Source organism: Solea solea, chromosome 15, assembly GCF_958295425.1.
Source record: "Solea solea chromosome 15, fSolSol10.1, whole genome shotgun sequence".
Lineage (NCBI taxonomy): Eukaryota > Metazoa > Chordata > Actinopteri > Pleuronectiformes > Soleidae > Solea > Solea solea.
Window position 1 is genome coordinate 5,200,243 of NC_081148.1, and position 18,671 is coordinate 5,218,913.

The 18,671-nt window shown below is 39.0% G+C and overlaps 1 protein-coding gene across 1 annotated transcript in view; it reads left to right on the forward strand.

Annotated features, from left to right (window-relative positions):
- LOC131474071 (pro-neuregulin-3, membrane-bound isoform) overlaps window positions 1–18,671 on the forward strand; it is a 408,827-nt gene that overhangs the window by 360,299 nt on the left and 29,857 nt on the right. Inside the window, exon 4 of the mRNA XM_058651810.1 lies at window positions 7,538–7,561. Within this exon, the coding sequence (XP_058507793.1) occupies window positions 7,538–7,561 (24 nt within the window). The remainder of the gene's footprint in view (window positions 1–7,537; window positions 7,562–18,671) is intronic.

Sequence of the window (18,671 nt, forward strand, 5' to 3'; positions counted from 1 at the left end):
AATGTTTGTGCGTGTGTGTAAATGTGGTCGTTTCTGGTCCTTCTGTAGAGCGAGTTCACAGACAGGTGTTGGCTAACCTATGATTGCTGAGCACCTGTGTAATAATAAAGTAATGACGACACAGCATACTAATGTAATCATGCAGTAATTACCATAGAGTACTCACTCATCAGTTGGAATTGAGAACACCATTGCTGCTGGTGTGATTCCAAAGCAAGATGGTCTCTAGTTGCTATAGCAACTGCTGCAGGCAAAAACGAGGGATACAGTGGAACGACAATAAATGAATAAATGATAAAAAAGAGGTCAGTTAAAGAAGACGTCCAAACTTAACTAACCGTGGCTGGCATCCAGCAAATAAATAGTTTGCAGGTTGTTTCTGCACACACGCTAATTTGTCAGACTGTCGCGTGCTGCAGGACCATTCTCCCACTTTCACTCTCACAAGCTTGCACTTCTTTGTTTTATCCCTTTGGAAAATGTTTGGAAATGGAGATGAATATATTTAATCTGAAGGGTGCAACTTTTGAGGCAGAAGTTTTACAGCATCATTAGTCGGGTGTGAAAGTCGGGTATTTATTCCTGGTGCAACCCTCCCATTTATTTGGGCTTGGATTACACTGTGGATGGAGCCTCCCTGTGTGGCTGGAATCAATTTAGAGTGTCCATTTAACCCAGAGGTGTCAAAGTGGTGGCCCATGGGCCAAATTGATTACATGTTGCTTTCATGTTATAATGAAAGCGTGGCCCGCAACGTCCTCTTCCTTTAAACACACCCTGTGTGGCTGAGGCACAGCTGCCAGTGAGGTGACACAGTATAGACAGAATATAAAACTAAAGAAGATTCAGTTGTAATTGTCATATATAAGCTTGTTCTGTGTTTTAATTACAGTTTTTTATTATTATTTATCTTATTATTATTATTATTATAATAAGTATACATCATTCCATATCAAAATAAACACTTTTACAAATCCTGTGAAATATCATCATGAATCTTTTAATTGTGATATCATGGTGGGATACTGTGTTACAATTTGTACGCTCATATTGTCCACCTGTTACTAAAAAGTTTTTTTTTTTTTTTTTTCCTATGCTCATTGGCCCCCAGGTCATTTCAGTTTGACACCCCTGATATTAAGCAAAGTCACATTTAATTAATATTATTAAACTGAACAGAAAAACTGCCAGTCCTGATAACGATAACGACAGCAACAGTTCCTCCTGTCCCATTTCCAATAACTACACCGCACAAATCAAGCTGTGATACCAATTAATTCATGCGCCTGCAAACTCTTGTAAACAACACAATACTGTGTAAGGCAGAGCAACGGTGAGAAACCCAGGCTCTCTGTTGCATCACATCATTGTTTGACTTATCCAATACTGAATTTCATCAAGGTTCAGCAGTGAATAACACAGCGCCATCGTTTAGTTTGCCTTCTCTGGTGCAGGCGCCATCTGTCAGAATATGAATTCATATCCTACGCTCTAAAGAGTGCCGCGCGCTAATTGCAAATAGCATGTGGCGTCCTCTGTGTTCTGTACACGTGGAGAGTGAAGCTATCACTCAGTCTGAGCTGTGAACATGATGCAATCTCTCCTTCATCCTTCATGCCCATCTGTAGAATTTTATTTTTGATCTGACAGCAGGAAGTGCATGAGATGAGGCATGTGTGTGTGTGTGTGTGGGGGGGGGGGGGGGGTTGCGTTATAATTTGGGACCCAACAACAAACATCTGACATGACACAGGAGAATTGATATAAGAGGAGCATCTTCTTGTGTGCAGCACACAAAGAAAAAGCAGACACCTTTTTTAGATGCAGTTGGTGAAACTTTTCATTTCTAAATTCCTAAAAATCTGTAATTTCTAAAATCTCAATATATAACAGAGGAGTCTGACTTATTTAGCAGCAGCACTGCAGAAAGCTGGGGATCGTGAGCCGAATCACAACCCTCAGTGTTTGACTGTGTCAGACGGAGTCCGAGCATGAAGGAAGTGTTACAGGAGCTATAAAGGAACAGCTTTGCCCGTCACTATAGTTGGTGTCACGTATAGATGTCCTGGCAGTCTCACGCAGCCATGTTATGATGCTCCCGCCCACATTGAGGAGGTACTAGTATGCCAAAAGAGCCACGTCCACCCCCTCTCAGACAGTGCACCCACTGCAGACCCATTTGATGAAGATCTAGCGCTATAACACTGCAATAAATGAGATCAGTGCACATTAGGCAGGTGGCAGGATCTTCTGTTTGCTCTTTTGTTTCCTGACTCTGGAAATATATGTGCTCAGTAAATACTTTGTTTTGTGTTCTGAACCCCAGCTGTGGTCACAGTCTTTACTATAGATCAGACACCCAGCTGGCTCTGCTAACAATGTCCATTTTTACCGAGACGTCTTAGTTATAATTCTTTTTCGAAGCGTTCTCAAACCTTAATCACCCATAATTAAAACATAACCAGCTGCTTGTCGGGATTTTTTCAGATTAACCCAAATTAAACCACATGGCAATTTTAAGAGCATAATCATGTATTTGTGGTGATATATGATTCTTACAGTATGACTGCAGTCTGGTAATCAGCAGGGTGTTTGTCCTATTGGAGGTCAGATGATCACTCATCCACTGTGTAGGTTCACAGCAGCGAGGAAGGTGACATGCCACACACACCTGCCTCAGCATCAGGCTGCAGACACTCAAACACGCACATAGGTTTATTTGTTCTAGAAGGATCAAACATTTTTAATGGACTTTATGTTACTTTCAATGTCCAGAAATGGCAGAAAGAATATATATATATATATTTATATTTATATACATATATATATATATATATATATATATATTTATATTTATATACATATATATGTATATATATATATATATATATATATATATATATATATAAATTGGTAATTGTTCCCCCATATTTCTGCACGGTAACTTAAGTATGATTAGACTATTGAAAAGTACGGGACGCCTTGTGATCAGGTGTTGTTTGTTCAGGTCCTTGAACCAGCGTCCAATCAGTGTGTGTGTGTGTGTGTGTGTGTGTGTGTTTACAGAATTATGAATAACTTTACAGCTAAATGAAAATGAATGAACATGACTTATTACCGGATTGGATTGGTTAATGGATTGAATAAATTGAGTATCACTTCAGCTCCAACATCAACATGCAACTTATACAGTTTGTCAGAGCTTCAGTGAAATGAAATTCACAAAACTTTACCATTGTCTTCTGCCACTGCGTGTGTATTCTCTGCATGTATCGCAGGTCTTGCTTGAGGCTGTATATTTGCGCTGAGGGAAAACACAAGACTCGTGCTGCTCATGCTGTTATGATTGCACATTTTCATTCTAGATGATTTGCTACAAATACAGCCTGACTTAATTTTGGAAACTGTGGTCTTGCATGCATTTTGGGATATGGTTCTGTGGATTTCTGTGGTGGTAAATGATCCATACTTCTACTACAGCTAAAAGTGAAATACTAAATAATATGTGGCCTGGGAAAGCCTGTCGTTCACCTGAAAGACTTAGTTCAACACCATTAAGCCTGACATTTCTCGTTACTTGTACTCATTTTGTGCCTCCACCAAAACAAGATACTTTTTTTTGAGAATTAATCGACCATTTTCATAAGAAAAAAAAAATAAATTACTCCAAGAAAACGTCCCATTGAAATACTGGCTTTACTGATAAAGATGGTACAGCCAGTTTATTCACAATTACATTTTTCACCTATATCCAGCAAACTCTAACGTATTTGAGTTTGTGTTATTGTCTGTTTTGCCAGCGCCTGCCACATTTTTTGTGCTGCCTCTGCCGTGACATCCACCTGTGTGACTTTGTCTCTTTCTTTGCTTCAGTGTCCCAGCTAGGATAGAGAGCACGGATGCCATACAGTAGAATGTTGTAGTTCTTTTTATGGCACTGACAAAAAAAAACACCAAGTTCCATAGTGTCAATGCAGATGATGCAGACCTGCTCAGGCTTTGACAGGTGACATCCACCCTGTTACCATCAAAACAATCTTGGAGACATTATTTGAAGGTTGAAGTCGTACATTGTGTTGCTTTCAAGCATCCAGGCTGATTCAGATCTCTCGGTCATCTGGCGCACCAGTGGTCATCAGTTCTCACAGAGCATCTTTAACATATGACACTTCCCTTCCATCTAATGTGGTTTACAGTAGCTGCAGTGCATACATCTTGAATATAGGTGGCCCCGATGGGAACTGAAGCTCATATCCTGACAGTGCTGCTGCTGATATATGCCCTCCCCACCGAACTGCACAGAAAATGAAATCCCTAACCTTGGCAGCTTTAGTGCTAGGCTCTACTCATTGAGCTCCATGGGAAATTGAGTTGCTAACCCTGGCAGTACCAGCGCTTATAGCTCTCTACCCAGAGGGCTACGAAACTGCAGCGTTTCAAAAGGACAGATCACACTGGTATTTTATTTTGCACCTACAGAGGTCAATGGGGTCAGACCTGCTATTAAATCTATCTATATATGTCGGTGTGTTGTATCTAAACTTTTTAAATCCAATTTATCTTCAAACAAAGTTACACAGATAATAAAACGTTCTTTCAAAATCTATATTTTGATGTACGTTGTGTTTTTATTGTATTTGTTCATTTATTTATTGTCAATTATAATTAAAAATTATTGGCAATAAAATAGAGGTTTTGTCAAAATGAAAAATGAAAGAAAATGACGTGTTAATCAGTTTTGTGGCATTGTGTTAATGCAGCGAATAATGCAATTATCAAGTTTCGCTAACAATATAAACTCTGCTCCCACTGAGGCTTTTGGTCAAACAGCATGGTCAGAAATAAAGCCTTCATGTGTTCATCTTTTACCATCACACATCACAGGCATTTTTGAAGGAAGAAATCACGAAGGCAGAGGAAAGCGCGCGAGAGCGAGAGCGAGAGAGAGGGTGAGGGGTCTCTGGGTCACTTGTAAAGTGAAAAATGATCAGCTTACATCAGTGCTAACATTGCCTGATAAGATTGGGGCCAGATTGGACAAAGCTTTTTTCACATCATACAGACCAGCTCACCCACTCTGAGATGTAGGCCAGGACCACTCAGGAGATAAAGTCACCGTCTGTGTGGTGACACGACAGACAGCGGCACTTCCTCTCACTCTGAGGAGGATTTCTCTCAGCCTAGCAAGCCTGGGAAGTTAATAGTAGCAATGGCCATCAGCTCATGATAGCTGAACTCAGATTTAATCTTAATTTGTTTCTTTTCCGTCTCTCAATGCTGATATTGCAACATGGGGAGGGGGCTGCAGACTGCCCCGCTGCAGTAGAGCAGGTTGTCTATATGTCACACTTGTTGATGGCTGTGCCGGCAGCATATGATAGACATGTCAAAACACATAGAGCAGCTTTGAGTGGTCACCAAGACTGAAAAAGTGCTTTATGAAGTAAATACATACAATTTACCAACTTTAAGAGTCACATTGTGTCAGTGTTTTAACAGTGCACTTCCACCGATTGTCCCAGCATGTATTGTATTACTATAGCGAATGGAAATAGTGGAGAAAATCAATCCCCACAGCAAAGCTATTTCTTAATCTTTATAGTCATGGATTTCAATACAAGGGTTAATGGTGCATGTCTTAGATGTTTCCTTTAACACCAGAAACCCAGAGCAGCTCACCTCTACTCTCTGTTCTGTAGGTCTGGCATTATATTATATTATCTTTGAATACTAACATTCTTCTCTGGTTGCGGATCAGTTTACTTTGTGTCATGATTCCACACCCACCAGTTTGATGACATGGCCCACCCTCATTACTTTCACTCAGTCACACCTGCAGTATATAAGCCTTCCCTCAATATTCAGTCTCTGCCAGTTCGTCTGCTATTTCTCCAGAATGTTCTAGCGTTTGTTTTAGTCTCGAGTGTATGACCCTTGTTATTCTCTTTGATTCTGACCTTTGCTTGGTTATTTTGATGCCTTTGCTTCTTTTTCTGATTGCCTGCCCGTGTACCAAGTAAACCAGTGATCGTGCTCTTTACTTCCTGCATCTGAGGGTGCGTTCACACCAGCCATTCGAAATCGAATCCTAGTTTGTGTGAATGTGCAACAGAACTAGGTCTCGGTTCGATTCAAGTAAACCAAATGCAGGAAGGGGACTACAATACAGGGCATTGTGGGTAAACACAACCAAAACACACGCATGTGTAGAGCGATAGGATTTGATGCAGCTCCATGTTTTGCTCTGATGTGGAGGAAACAGAAGTTGTCTTCGTTCGTTGTTTGTCTCGTCTTCTCCTTCAGTAATTCTTGCTGCAGCGCCGCCTCAGGCGAGGAGGGGAATATGTTTCGGTTTGTTAAGGTTAAGGTTCGGTTTGTTTCGCTAAAGTGTGAAAGCAAACTCGGACTGGCTGAATGTTGCAACCCCCAGTTGAACCCAGTCCCCAATCGTACGAGTCTAGTGGACTAAAAGGTGTGAAAACGACCTGATTGTCCTGCTTGTGACTCCACTTCCTGCTCCAGTTACACCCACATGAACATGAAAAGACCCCCAATGCTTCATATGTGACAGATGACCCAGAATATCTCTCTCGTCCATACTGATACGTTTTAAAGCAACTTTGTTGGAGGTTGCTTTGCTGCTACTGTACATAGGCAGTTGTTGCCGATGCTTAATTGTGTTTCCAGTGGGATGTGTACATGCAGCTGTTTAGTGGAACAGCCAATAGGAGCACCCTCTCTATCTCTCTGAACTATCTTGTGATGGTCACCATCACCATGAGTCTAGAGGTGCCGCGGTTATGTTACTTTCATTATTTGCATGATGCTAAAAGGTTATTATTGATCAATAATGCAAAAAAATATCTGCTGCCTATCCCAGCTTTCATGTCACCGCTATCATATTTAACAAGAGACAAGCACATTTGATGATCCCTCATATAAAAACATATCGTATAGTGACAGGCTGATTAAAACAAAGCAAAAGTGTTTAAAACCGGGGACTTTGTGGACGCCAAGCAAAAACTCTGGCTGGTTTGTCGAAACATCGCAGCCTCCATAAAGCAAGGCCCCTGCCTAAAGTGCATGTGAAAAAATGTGTTTTATTGTGAAGTGCGTATACACATAAAACTAAATATAAATACTTTATATAATTGTTCTATCTGTAAACCCCTCCTACATGTTACAGAATGGTCCTTTAAGATAAGGAAATATAATCACAGTGTCCTTACATGCACAGCATGTGCCTGTATGTGTGTGTGCATGCGTGCGTGTGTGTGTGTGTGTGTGCATGCGTGTGTGTGTGTGTGTGTGTCTTGTAACATTAGCGACAGAGAATTAAAAGTAACAATACTGCAACGTACATGAACAAACAACAAGTCAGGAATGATCTGGCAATGAAATGTGACAGAATGCTAATGCACGCTATTCTTGATAATAATAATAACAACAATAATAATAACTGTATTCCCTCTCTGTCTCTCTCTCTCTCTCTCCCCCCCCCTCTCCCCCCTTCACCCCTGCCTGTCTGAACCAACAGATCACCTGGGCATCGAGTTTATGGGTAAGGCAGCTTTTCTTGTCTTTACATTTGCGTGAGTCACCACCATAAACATCATGCGGCTTCTTTGCGCCGGCCTCAGCATTTCGCTGTGCCATCGCTCACATACAGTGCAAGCGTCATTAATGACACCCAGCAAATGTCAGATCGGGATGTGCTTAATCTCATAAGACACATTTATATGAATTGAAGTGGAAAATACAAATCAAATTTACATTAACATTCTCAGACGCCATCAGCCTCATCGTCTGCACGTGCTGCGCTGCATTTCTTTTACATATTAAGCCATTGCCTTTATCTCTCCACACTGTCTACACATTTGTTTTCTGCACCATCTCCTTCTTTTATGCTTTCTTTCTTTCTCATATGCTCGCTCGCTTCCTTTTTTTTCCTCAATTGCTTATGAAGTGTCCCCTCAGAATACCAATGTACTGCAGTCTCCTTGGAAACAGTGAGAACGGAGAAGAAAGCAGGGTTCAGTGAGTGAGGGGTTTTTTTTTATGCTCCTGGCACCTTTTCCAAAGGCAGTCCTCATTAGTACACGCATATGTGTGCACATGTATGGCACATGTTCAAAAGCATGCTTCTCAAATCTTTACTTTTTACTTTTGGGACTTGGATAAGATTCTTGTCTTGAGACAGTGTGTCGGATGTTGGCTTGTTTCCCGTGCACATGCCCGTGCGAGGCTGTGCAGGGTAGAAGCCTGCGGCTCTTCCTCGTCACCAAAGCTGCTCTCTCCTGGTTTTTGGCTCTGCTAAAGGTATCACAGATCACGAGCAATAGTTAACGAGACAGAAGCTTGTTGTTAGCCAAAACCCCTCAGTCTCTCTCGCTCAGTTGGAAGAATCTGGGTCTTTTCCACATGGACTGTTTGGTAAAGCAATGGATCTTGGAAAACATCCCTTTCCCTGGTTTGGCACTTGTGCCTTTTCATTCTCAAAGTAAACAATTTCACCGGAACACACAATGCCATTGTCATTTCTTTGCCGCATCACTGCTGCATCTGCAGTCAAATGAACAGAAGCTTTTTTTTTTCTTCTTCTCTTTTTCTAAAAAAACTTGCTGAGACTATGCAAACTTGGCAGTGACAGATGATCTTTTTCCGAGGAGCTATCTCGCAGGTTTTTTCCCATTTATATTCGCTGAGAGGTTTTGTGCCTCTGCAACATTGTTCAGGCTGCTACATTTTCTTTGCCACGCTAACGTCTCCAGTCCTGCCAATGTGCTCCCCAGCTTTGTGTTAAGCAGAGCACAAATAGATAAGCACATCCCACACTCAGCACAGGTTTGTCAATCTCTGTGGAAGCTCATTCTCTAGGGGAAAAAAAAAAAAAAAAAAAAAGGATCCACTCCATCCAAATGCTAATCCACTTGAGATCTTCTTTCATCGTTAATACAAAAAATAAATATAAATTGTACAGAATTGGTTCTTGTGGACAAAAACACCTCATTTTGAAGGCTGCAGGTGTTGGTTGTGAATATTGAATTTTCTCCACTCAGAACATCAGAGCATCAGAAAACCTATATTTTTGAACATGCTTTTACTTAGGCTTGATTTAAATTGGTTTATTATAACTGTGTGTAGTATGTCTTCTCATTTATTTATGAGTGTACAGCACTTGTGTGACATTCATCTGTGAATAGTGCTATATAAATAAACTTACTTACTTACTTAAAGTGGTTCCTTGAAGGACTTGGCGTGGATAGATGATGTCCCTTTAGTGAACACACTGCTCAAGAGAGCTGTGATAGCACCTGAGCTTTTAAATGATACATGCATCAGTTTTGATATAGCCTTAACCATTGCTACTTTTTAATGATAATGTCAAGATTATGACATAATAAGTTAATGTCAACCAAATTAGCCAAAATTATTTGGAAGAGAACCAAAGAAGGATGTTGAAATTATTACTCAAAGTCAGTGATATAAGCCCCAATTGCCTTTTTATCCCAAATATATATATTTTTCTATAACGCTCAGAGTATTTAAACTTGTTAAACGCACATTAAACATAGTTATGTTAAATAAAATGCCTGTATTAAGTGGGTTTTACTTGATAATTACTATTTTGTTTGTGCAACCATTAAAATCAAGTACAATGAACTAAAATATTACCATTGCTTATATTGTAAAAATGTGCCTTTTTAATATTTTTTTCTCTTTATGTTAACATTTAGTGACAACAAAGACAAACTCAACTATGGCTACAAATATTATCACACACTCTCAAATAGCTTCATTTTTAACCCTTTTTTTTTTTTATAAAATAAATAAAACATACTCAATAACTGGACACTTCCTGGAAACTTTTCACCACAGACAACATTTCTGATAAAATAGCAGCAGCCGTGTCCTACAAGGATTGTGCTTTTCAAAAATCCAGATTACAAAGTCAAACAGTAATTAATCAGATTTAAGTGTCAGTGGTGGCAGAAAGAAAACACATTCAGGTGAAGTCAGAGCCAAAAGTCAGAGTCAAAAGGATGATTTCAATTACATTAAAAAATAAATAAAACATACAACAACGTTATGTTTTAAGAACTAGAGACTATAGAGGAAATACAGAGTCAGCTGACCTGAATTCTATAATCAATTGCAGACTGAATTCTACATTCATTTAGAAAACACTACCCCTGCTGACGCAGACAGTGTTTCTGGGTTTAAAATAGCAGCGTGTCAAGGTTAAGATCTGTCCACCCAGAATGTTCCCACCCAGAGGCTTTATTATAGTGAATATATTTAAAAATCCTCGCTTCATGGTTTCTTCTTTTTTATGTGTTTTGGATTGCTTGGTGAAAGAGGACACAATTTCACTGTATCCAGTCAGTCAGTCAGTTATGAGGGCATCAATATTTCCTTTCCATCAGAGATCACTGAACTCTGACTGGAAACTGTTCCACCTGGTTGTAAATCGATGTAGGAGCAAAGTGTTACAGCAGTTTTTTTTTTCTTCCTTTTTTGAGACAGGATGGATTTTAAGTCATGTTGATTTTCATCTTCCATCCAAAGGGTTCAAGGTGTGTTTGCGCTGAGAGGAGACAGTTTTGCAAACCCGAGCGAAGATGAAAGGGTGCTGGGTGAATACATTTGTGTGTATGTCTTTTCATATACTCTAAAATGAAAGAAGCTGTCATTGAGATTTTGCATGTGGACTATTCTCTACTGCTCAATGTCAAAGAGAATACCTGAATAAACAGAGAGAAGATATGTTTTTTTTTCCTGTTTTGAATCATCTTTTTCAGACATTTTCTATGAATACGTTTTTTGAATTAGATTAATTAATTCCAAATAGATTAGTATTTCATCTCCCATCAATGAAATAAAGCACACATGTGTAACAACATGCTGTAATTGATTTTACTTGATTGCAGTGAAGTCCTTGAGTCTGCAAGCACACGGTCAGGTTTGGAATCAGACACGTCTGATAATCTAAGGGTATATTTTTTTAAATGAACAGATTAGTGTCTGTGATTACCTCAGACATCAGGAATCCTAGATTTGAAGATTGAAAAACAAACATAGTAATTTTGATTCTGAACTTGAAGCTCATGAAAATAAACCAGCACACGCAGAGCTGATGTGGTCTCTCTGTGAAACCGAGCAGCAGAACAATGAACAAGTGCAGGTAAATGTGGGCTTATCTGTAACGAGTAGTACTTGTCACAGAGGGAAATGAAAGACGATTACATGCAGTGAAAACAATAGGCCCGCTCACCTAATGTAGTCATTGTGGAAATGGACAAAAAAATAAAGCCATTGGAATAAGAGCAGGATGGAAAAGGCTAACACTCAGTGCTGTGAGACAGTCACTGGAGAATCCTGTCTCTCTGATCTCACCGCACACATTACCTTCATCTCTTCTAGTCTGTCTTGTACAGACAATGAGATTGAATTTCCAAAGCATGGTCAGCATTGATGCACAAGACCCACAGGCACAAATCTACCCTATAAGTACAACTGTAAAAAATTCTACTATTACAATTTAATTTTACTCAAGGTTTAGTTTCCCTTCAAATTTGCATTTGCTCTCAGTACCAATTTCCACATTTCAAAACACAAATGTATATATCAGGTTATACATAGTTCACTTGTTTTACTTGAATTACTGTTTATATACTGAATATTGGTATTGTATTTAGCTGTTGTATATTTGATATAGTGTCCTGTATATAATCTTTATTCTTTTTTTCTTGTGTTTCTTTATTGTCTTATATTGTACCTTTTTTAATATCTGAGTCTATTTGTTATTTGTAACGAAAGCAATTTCCCTCTGGGGATCAATTAAGTATTTCTGATTCAGATTTTTGTTTGGTGTTTGTATGATCTCTGATAATGACAGTACTCAGATGCAGGACACAAGATGCAGATGTTCAGGCACAAAACAAGTTTGAGTAGAGGCAATATGAAGAAGGTAAGAACATTCACTTGGCTTAAGGCACAGTCAAAGAAATGAACAAACATGGGGTCAAACATGAGGGAACACAAGATAATTAATGCTAGAAATCTTGTAATAAACTGACAGGATGATCTGGAAACCATGGACTGGAGGGCTGCGCTTATGTACATTTGACTAATGTGGAAATGAGACACAGGTGTAACAAATCTGGAAATGACATGGGGGGGTGGAAACAGAACAGGAAGTCAAGCTATCTTAAGTTATAGAGATGGGGAGTATACAAAATCAAACAGCAAATCAAGGATGTGCTTTCTCGTGACAACAACCAGAGACAGAACCCAAAATCTCCCTTATCTGTGTGAGGGTTTTTTTCAAAGTAGCTTCCTCCAGCTTCCTTTCTCAGACCAAATATGTGCAAATTGGAGTTAGACTAATTGGATATGATAATTTGACCATAAGAAGAATTAAGGAAGAGATGAATGTAATAAAAGATCAAATCCAGAGGGAGGCAGTGATACAACATTATGGATGTCAACTGCCATAAAATGAAGGAAGGAAGAAAGACAGGAAGGAAGGAAAACAATGAAATGAAGGCAGGGAGGAGGGGAAAATATGTATGTTTGGGTGATTAATTCTGGAGGGAGGCACTGATGCAACATTACAGATGCAGATTGCCAAAAAACACCACTGAAGGAGGAAGGGAGAGAGGGAGGGAGGGAAGGAAGGAAGGAATACATAGAAAGATCTATGTATTAATAGGTGATCATATTCAGAAGGATGCATCATGGATGCCAACTCCCATAAATCACCAAAGGAGAAGATGAAGGAAGGAAGGAAGGAGGAAAGATGCATTGAAGGAAGGAAGGAAAGATGCATGGAAAGAAGGAGGAAAGATGCATGAAAGGAAGGGAGGAAAGATGCATGTAAGGAAGGAAGGACGGGAGGAAAGACACAAGGAAGGAAGGAAGGAAGGAAGGAAGGGAGAAATATGTCCAAGAAAAAGAGAGAACAGGGGTACAACCTACAAATCTGTCTACCACTTCAGCACCATGGACAGAGCCATAGAGTATTCCATTCAAAGGCTGAAATGATGTATAAATGAGTATAATGGTGGAGATATGATGGAGGCTGTGAGGTGGCAGCAGGCACATGATATAACTGCAGACACTGGTCTGGGGTTACTGCCATCATATATGCTCAGTGCCTTTGACTCAAGCAGGTAATGTAATATATGATATTGTCTTCTAACAGAAACCTGCCCCTCTCTCTCCTTTTGGCTCCTCACTTTCTGAAAAGTGGCTTATTGTAATGTCCAGTCCACCACAAAGAACCGGCACTGCTCAGATTTCATGCTATTACCTCTTGTCTTATCAGCACAAAAATGGCTGGAGCTCTTAGTAAGCAATCATCATCATCATCATCTGCTTCTTGCAAGAAACTATTACAGTCAGAAGAGAAATACTGCTGTATGTAAGTCCACCAAGTGCAAAAAGGAACCTGGAGAAAAATCAATTTTGAGTGCACGACAAAACAGGACTGAATACTTTGATCTAATATCATTTAATAAATGGTATTACCTGCCAAAGTTAAACATTAAATCCTAAAGCACATTGTGACTATAAGTCAGGAAACACAACCAGATACTGTGTCAGTGCATGATAGAAAATCATTATAAATATGATACACGACCTGAGGCAGTTTTTATTTTGTTTCAGCCTTAACTGTTGCTTTGTGACCCCAATGTAGAGGCAGGGGAGGCTCATGCTTAGACTGCATCAACCAAAGTTAATTAAACTATAATATTGTGCACAGTGTTTACATGACATTATCTTGTACTTTGTTGTATTTAATGATTAGACCATAAACTCTTGCATCAGAATGTCAAAATAATGAGGAGTATTCATTTGTTTTTGTTTTTTTAACATGTCAACTTTTGATTGATTGATATTGGTTTTGCAAATTAGAACATAATTTGAAATGTAATTGGTATTTATGCCTAGCTGTAAATAAGGTTTAGACTATTTATGTGTTTGTTTGTGAGGCAGTCAGCCAAAGAAATACTCTATTAGTCCTTAACTGTCATTCATTCAAATGCTGCCAGTATCAAGTCATCCTTGAGTCTATCCCAATGTGTTGTCAATAAACCCTCAACATAAAGGCCAAGGTAATGAAATCCACACTTATTTACTCATCGTAATACTGCTGAAAAAAAGTCCTTTCTTACTTTTTTTATTAAAGAATAATTAGTTGCAGATTATTTGACAAAACCCCGACTATGAGACAAACTTGACCAGAATCTTAAATCCTCCTGCAAGGAAATCTGATAGGAGTTGAAACTGTTGTGCTGAAGTGTTTCCAAGTGCAGACTCAGAGTCAGCGCCCCTGAGGAACAAACTGTCAAAGGCCACGGGTGCCTGACGTAAGACTTTAGTCATCTAGCCTTAGTGTGGGTGTGCATGTGTGTGTGTGAGTCTGTCATTGACTGTCTGACTGCAAGAGTTCAGTTGTGTGTTTTTGGCAGAGAGCGGGGAATTCTTCTGGAGAATCAGAATCTAGCTTTAAACATACAAGACATTAGCTTTGGTGTTATGCACCATAGAACACAATAACAATAACAGTGACTTTAATATATATAGAGGAAATAAATCAAATATTCACATCTGTGGCAGACATGAAAAACATTAAATTCATGCAGTATGACCAAATGTGTACATTCTCTGTTTTCTGAAGTGGTATCTGACCATGTAGATAGTCATGGCGATCTCTGTGTGGGCAGAACAAATAGATTGTTTGATGTAGGGATTATTTCTAGCAGACTGTCAATGTTTCCTCTGATATGTAATCTAGAGATACTAAAGGATACGTGTTGTACGAGCCCCGTAGCTGCTTTTATGTGACGCAGTATTATGTCCAGAAATGTGAGTCATAAATAGCACACTAAAGGCAATAAAAGCTAAAGGGTTTAATCTTTATTGCATACAAGGCTGCTCCAAGGATATTTCACCACTTATTCCATCACTTATCGATTTCTCTCCAGGCGTCTGTATGGAAACATGGCTGCCGTGAATATAAGACTATAAGAGTGTATAAGACTGCATTTGTAAAGAAAAAAGGTCCCAGTGACACTGTTATTGTTATTGTGCTGCACCTTCCACTTTTAGTATAAAATATTAATCATATTTTGCTATTTTGTACACCTGTAGCCAGTCATGCTGTAGCGGTACACGCATGCATGCAGACACAGGTCAGGAGCTCAGGTTAAAGTACAAACAACCAAGTCACCAGGATCGTGTATTGTACTGTTACCACAGATCACCAGAAATCATGTTATTTACATGTCTACATATGTGATATGTACTGTAATGATGTTTCAACCACTTTTGAGGAAGTAAAGGTGATGAAAACCACTACTTACTGGATATGAATGTGGTTCACACTCTGTAAATAAACTGTGGTTAGGTTTAGGGACAAAAAATCACCTGGTTAGGGCTAGATAAACAAATAAATAATAATAATAACACATTGCAGGGTTAAAACACATCAACATGTCCTCTGTAAACTGAAAACAGTGTTAAAACACACCAGAATGCTGAAACAGTTGGAAAATGAAAAAAAAAAAAATGTATGTATAGCATTTTTGATTTACAAGGTTTTAAAAAACAAAACAAAAACATTAACATACAAATGTGAAATAGTACGATAAATAATAATAATAATAATAATAATAATACAATAAAAACAATTCAATCAAGGTTGCTAATAATATAAATATTTAAAAAAAATGTTTTTTTTATTAAATTTATATGTGTATTTAATCTTTTTATTAAATATCCATTTCAACATACATCCACTGTATATTCTGAGAAGCTTTTTTTTTATAAACAATACAAACATTCAAGTAAACAGTAAACTTAAAGTGTAAAAAGATGTGTTTTCAAAAGTGATTTATTCAGGAAACCTCTGATTCTTCCTCTGAGTCACTTATACTCACCACCTCCAAGTGACAGTGTTTGCCTCTACCTGGAGCTACGTCACTAAATGTTTAGCATAAATGAAAGTAAATCTTCCTCTGCAGACAAAATTTAAAGATTGTACATGATTTACAGTTAAGTAAAATAACAACATTCTGCTCGGAGCAACATTCTGTCAGTGTATGTGCTTTTGTGCGCTTGTGTGATTTGTGCTGATATGTTAGTTGTGATGTTCTGATTCTTGCTCACACCGTGTCCCTGTCCTCCATCTAACCCCCAACATCCTCTTAAATGTTTACCTCTTGTTTTTGCACAGTGCTAAAGCAGCGTCTCTTCCACCTCTGCCAATTGTAGAAATAATGGAGCGTTTCTGGAACACAAATGAAAAGTGCACTTGGGTGAAAATGCTTTATTTTCTTCGGCCTCTCTCCTTACATTAGCACACCACTCAGACACAAGTCTGCCAAATTCAATTAAATAATTCAGATTTTACAACACTTCTTTTGGAAGAATTTTGCGATTTATCAGTACTCTCAAAAGAAATTATTGTTATGAAAAAAAGAAATTGTGATATAACACAATACAATAAAAGCTTTGATTTGATTCAGTCAAGGCAGAGGTTTTAGTCTGGTTTGATGCTCTTGCTTTTTTCCTTTAAATGGACAATATTTCTGTATTAACTTGAACAGAATTGGCACAGATAGTTTCAGTTATGTCATGATAAAATACTGATCATCCATCCACCCATTGTCATGAGGGTCGTGAAAAGGTGAAAGGTGGGCAGTCCTATGTGTCTCTGTGTGTTGTGTATGTTTTGTTTTTGTGCAAACTCCATAAAGGGTAGAAATATGAAAATAGTTGTGTTTTATAACTTTAACCTGCACCGTTTGCCATCTATTAATCAAACTTCAGTAGATCCCATGTCATGCGTGGATAAGTCAGTGATACCATTTTTAAATAAAAGCAAATAAACATGTTTATAAACAGCTGTAACTCGTGGCGTGTGGAGCTTTTCCAGCTGAAGTGATTCGATTATCTCAACTTGAACTGGGGGGAAATTAGGATTCAAAAACACTCACCATGCAGGAAGAGTCTAATAAGAAAATGATGTTGGTTGTTTTATGGGAAACGACCTATGACTATGAGCCATAGCAGACCAAATCCAAATAAAATGTTCCTGTATTCATTTCTCACCATGTTTAATAATGACTCATTATGAGTCTACCATATTTGTTAAAGCACAGTATTAACTGGCTGGATTAGTGCTCCTTTAATGAGTAATCTTTAAGATTTTAAAGTTTATGGTCCGTATAGGAAAAGCACCCTGAAATTGACCCATCTTCATTTGATAATTTTTTTTCAATCTATGATAACATATGAAACGATAAGAACGGTCGTTTTTCTTTTACTATAAATCAAAAGAAATGATGGAAAAGGGGCAGCGCTATCGCATCAACCCCCTCATTGTTTGTATCACAATCTGTAACAGAAGATAAAAAGAGGGATCACTGCGCCGCTACAACCTGCCTCCCCACTGCATCTCCCTAGCTCATCCTTCCTCATGTTTCTTATGTTTATCTCCCCCCATCCCTCCCTCTCTCTCCTTCTTTATCTCTCGCTCTGTGCTTCAGCCGACCCTGCAGCCAACCTCAGTGTGCTCTCACAGGACATCCCCCGGCTCCCTCTAATGATATAATTACAGCCAATGAGCCGATGTGATGACTCAGGCAGATTAACGGCATCAAAACAGCAGTGGCCCTGACCAACTCTCAGACATGCAGGGAGAGAAATCGGGACACCGCGAAGAGCGGATGTAGAAGAATAAACTAATCAGTTCTGTGACATGCAGTATGTTGTTTCAATGAGCATTCATGAATGCAAATGGGCCCCAGGAAGGACAGACTGCCTCATCAACTGCCATTGTCTCATCAGTGCTCATACATGAATGTATTTGCATCCAGCACCACAATATTGACACTGGTCTTTCATGTGATGTGTGTGTAATTTTGTCTCGTGCTATAGCACCATGAGTAGGCCTTTGATTCACTCAAACCTCTCTCTCTCTGACGGACACATTAACATCAGACACATCAGACTCTGATCATATGTTGTGACATGAAACCAGTTCTACTTATGTCTACCTTCCTACGATCAGATTACTGAGGACAGATGTTAATGCCAGGTCTGAACTGGGCCAATAAAGCCATGTTTCCATCAAGTGTTTGGCTTGGTACAGTGTGGTATGTCATTTTTGTTTAGTTTCCATGAGGAAGAGTACCAAAATAGCCATTTTTCTACTGGTTCCATGCTTGACAATCAGCTGGTTGTCTTTCTTTTCAACGCCTGCAGTCAAACAAAGACAAATAACCACAAACCAAGCAGGAAAAAAAGAGCTGCTGGATGTCCACCACTGCTGTCCACCAAGTAAACTTACTGTTCTCAGCTGAAACGCAAGCCTGAGCCAGGGCTTTACCATTCCAAACCGTACCATGATGGAAACACAGCATATGTGTGAATGACTGCATGTGTCGTAAGAGATCCCTGGTTTGAATTCCCAGACAAGCCTGAAAATCTTGACGTGGTCATGAATTAGTAAAGCTCTCCGTCATCCGCTCCTGTCGGGAGGCCCCTGAGCAAGACGTGATGGTTTTGGTTGTGTTCCTGTGGAGCTAAAGAGCTTGTGGCTCCCAGCAGTGATATTCTGAGCAGTGTCACAAGAAGAACTTCATCTTCTTTGCACTAAA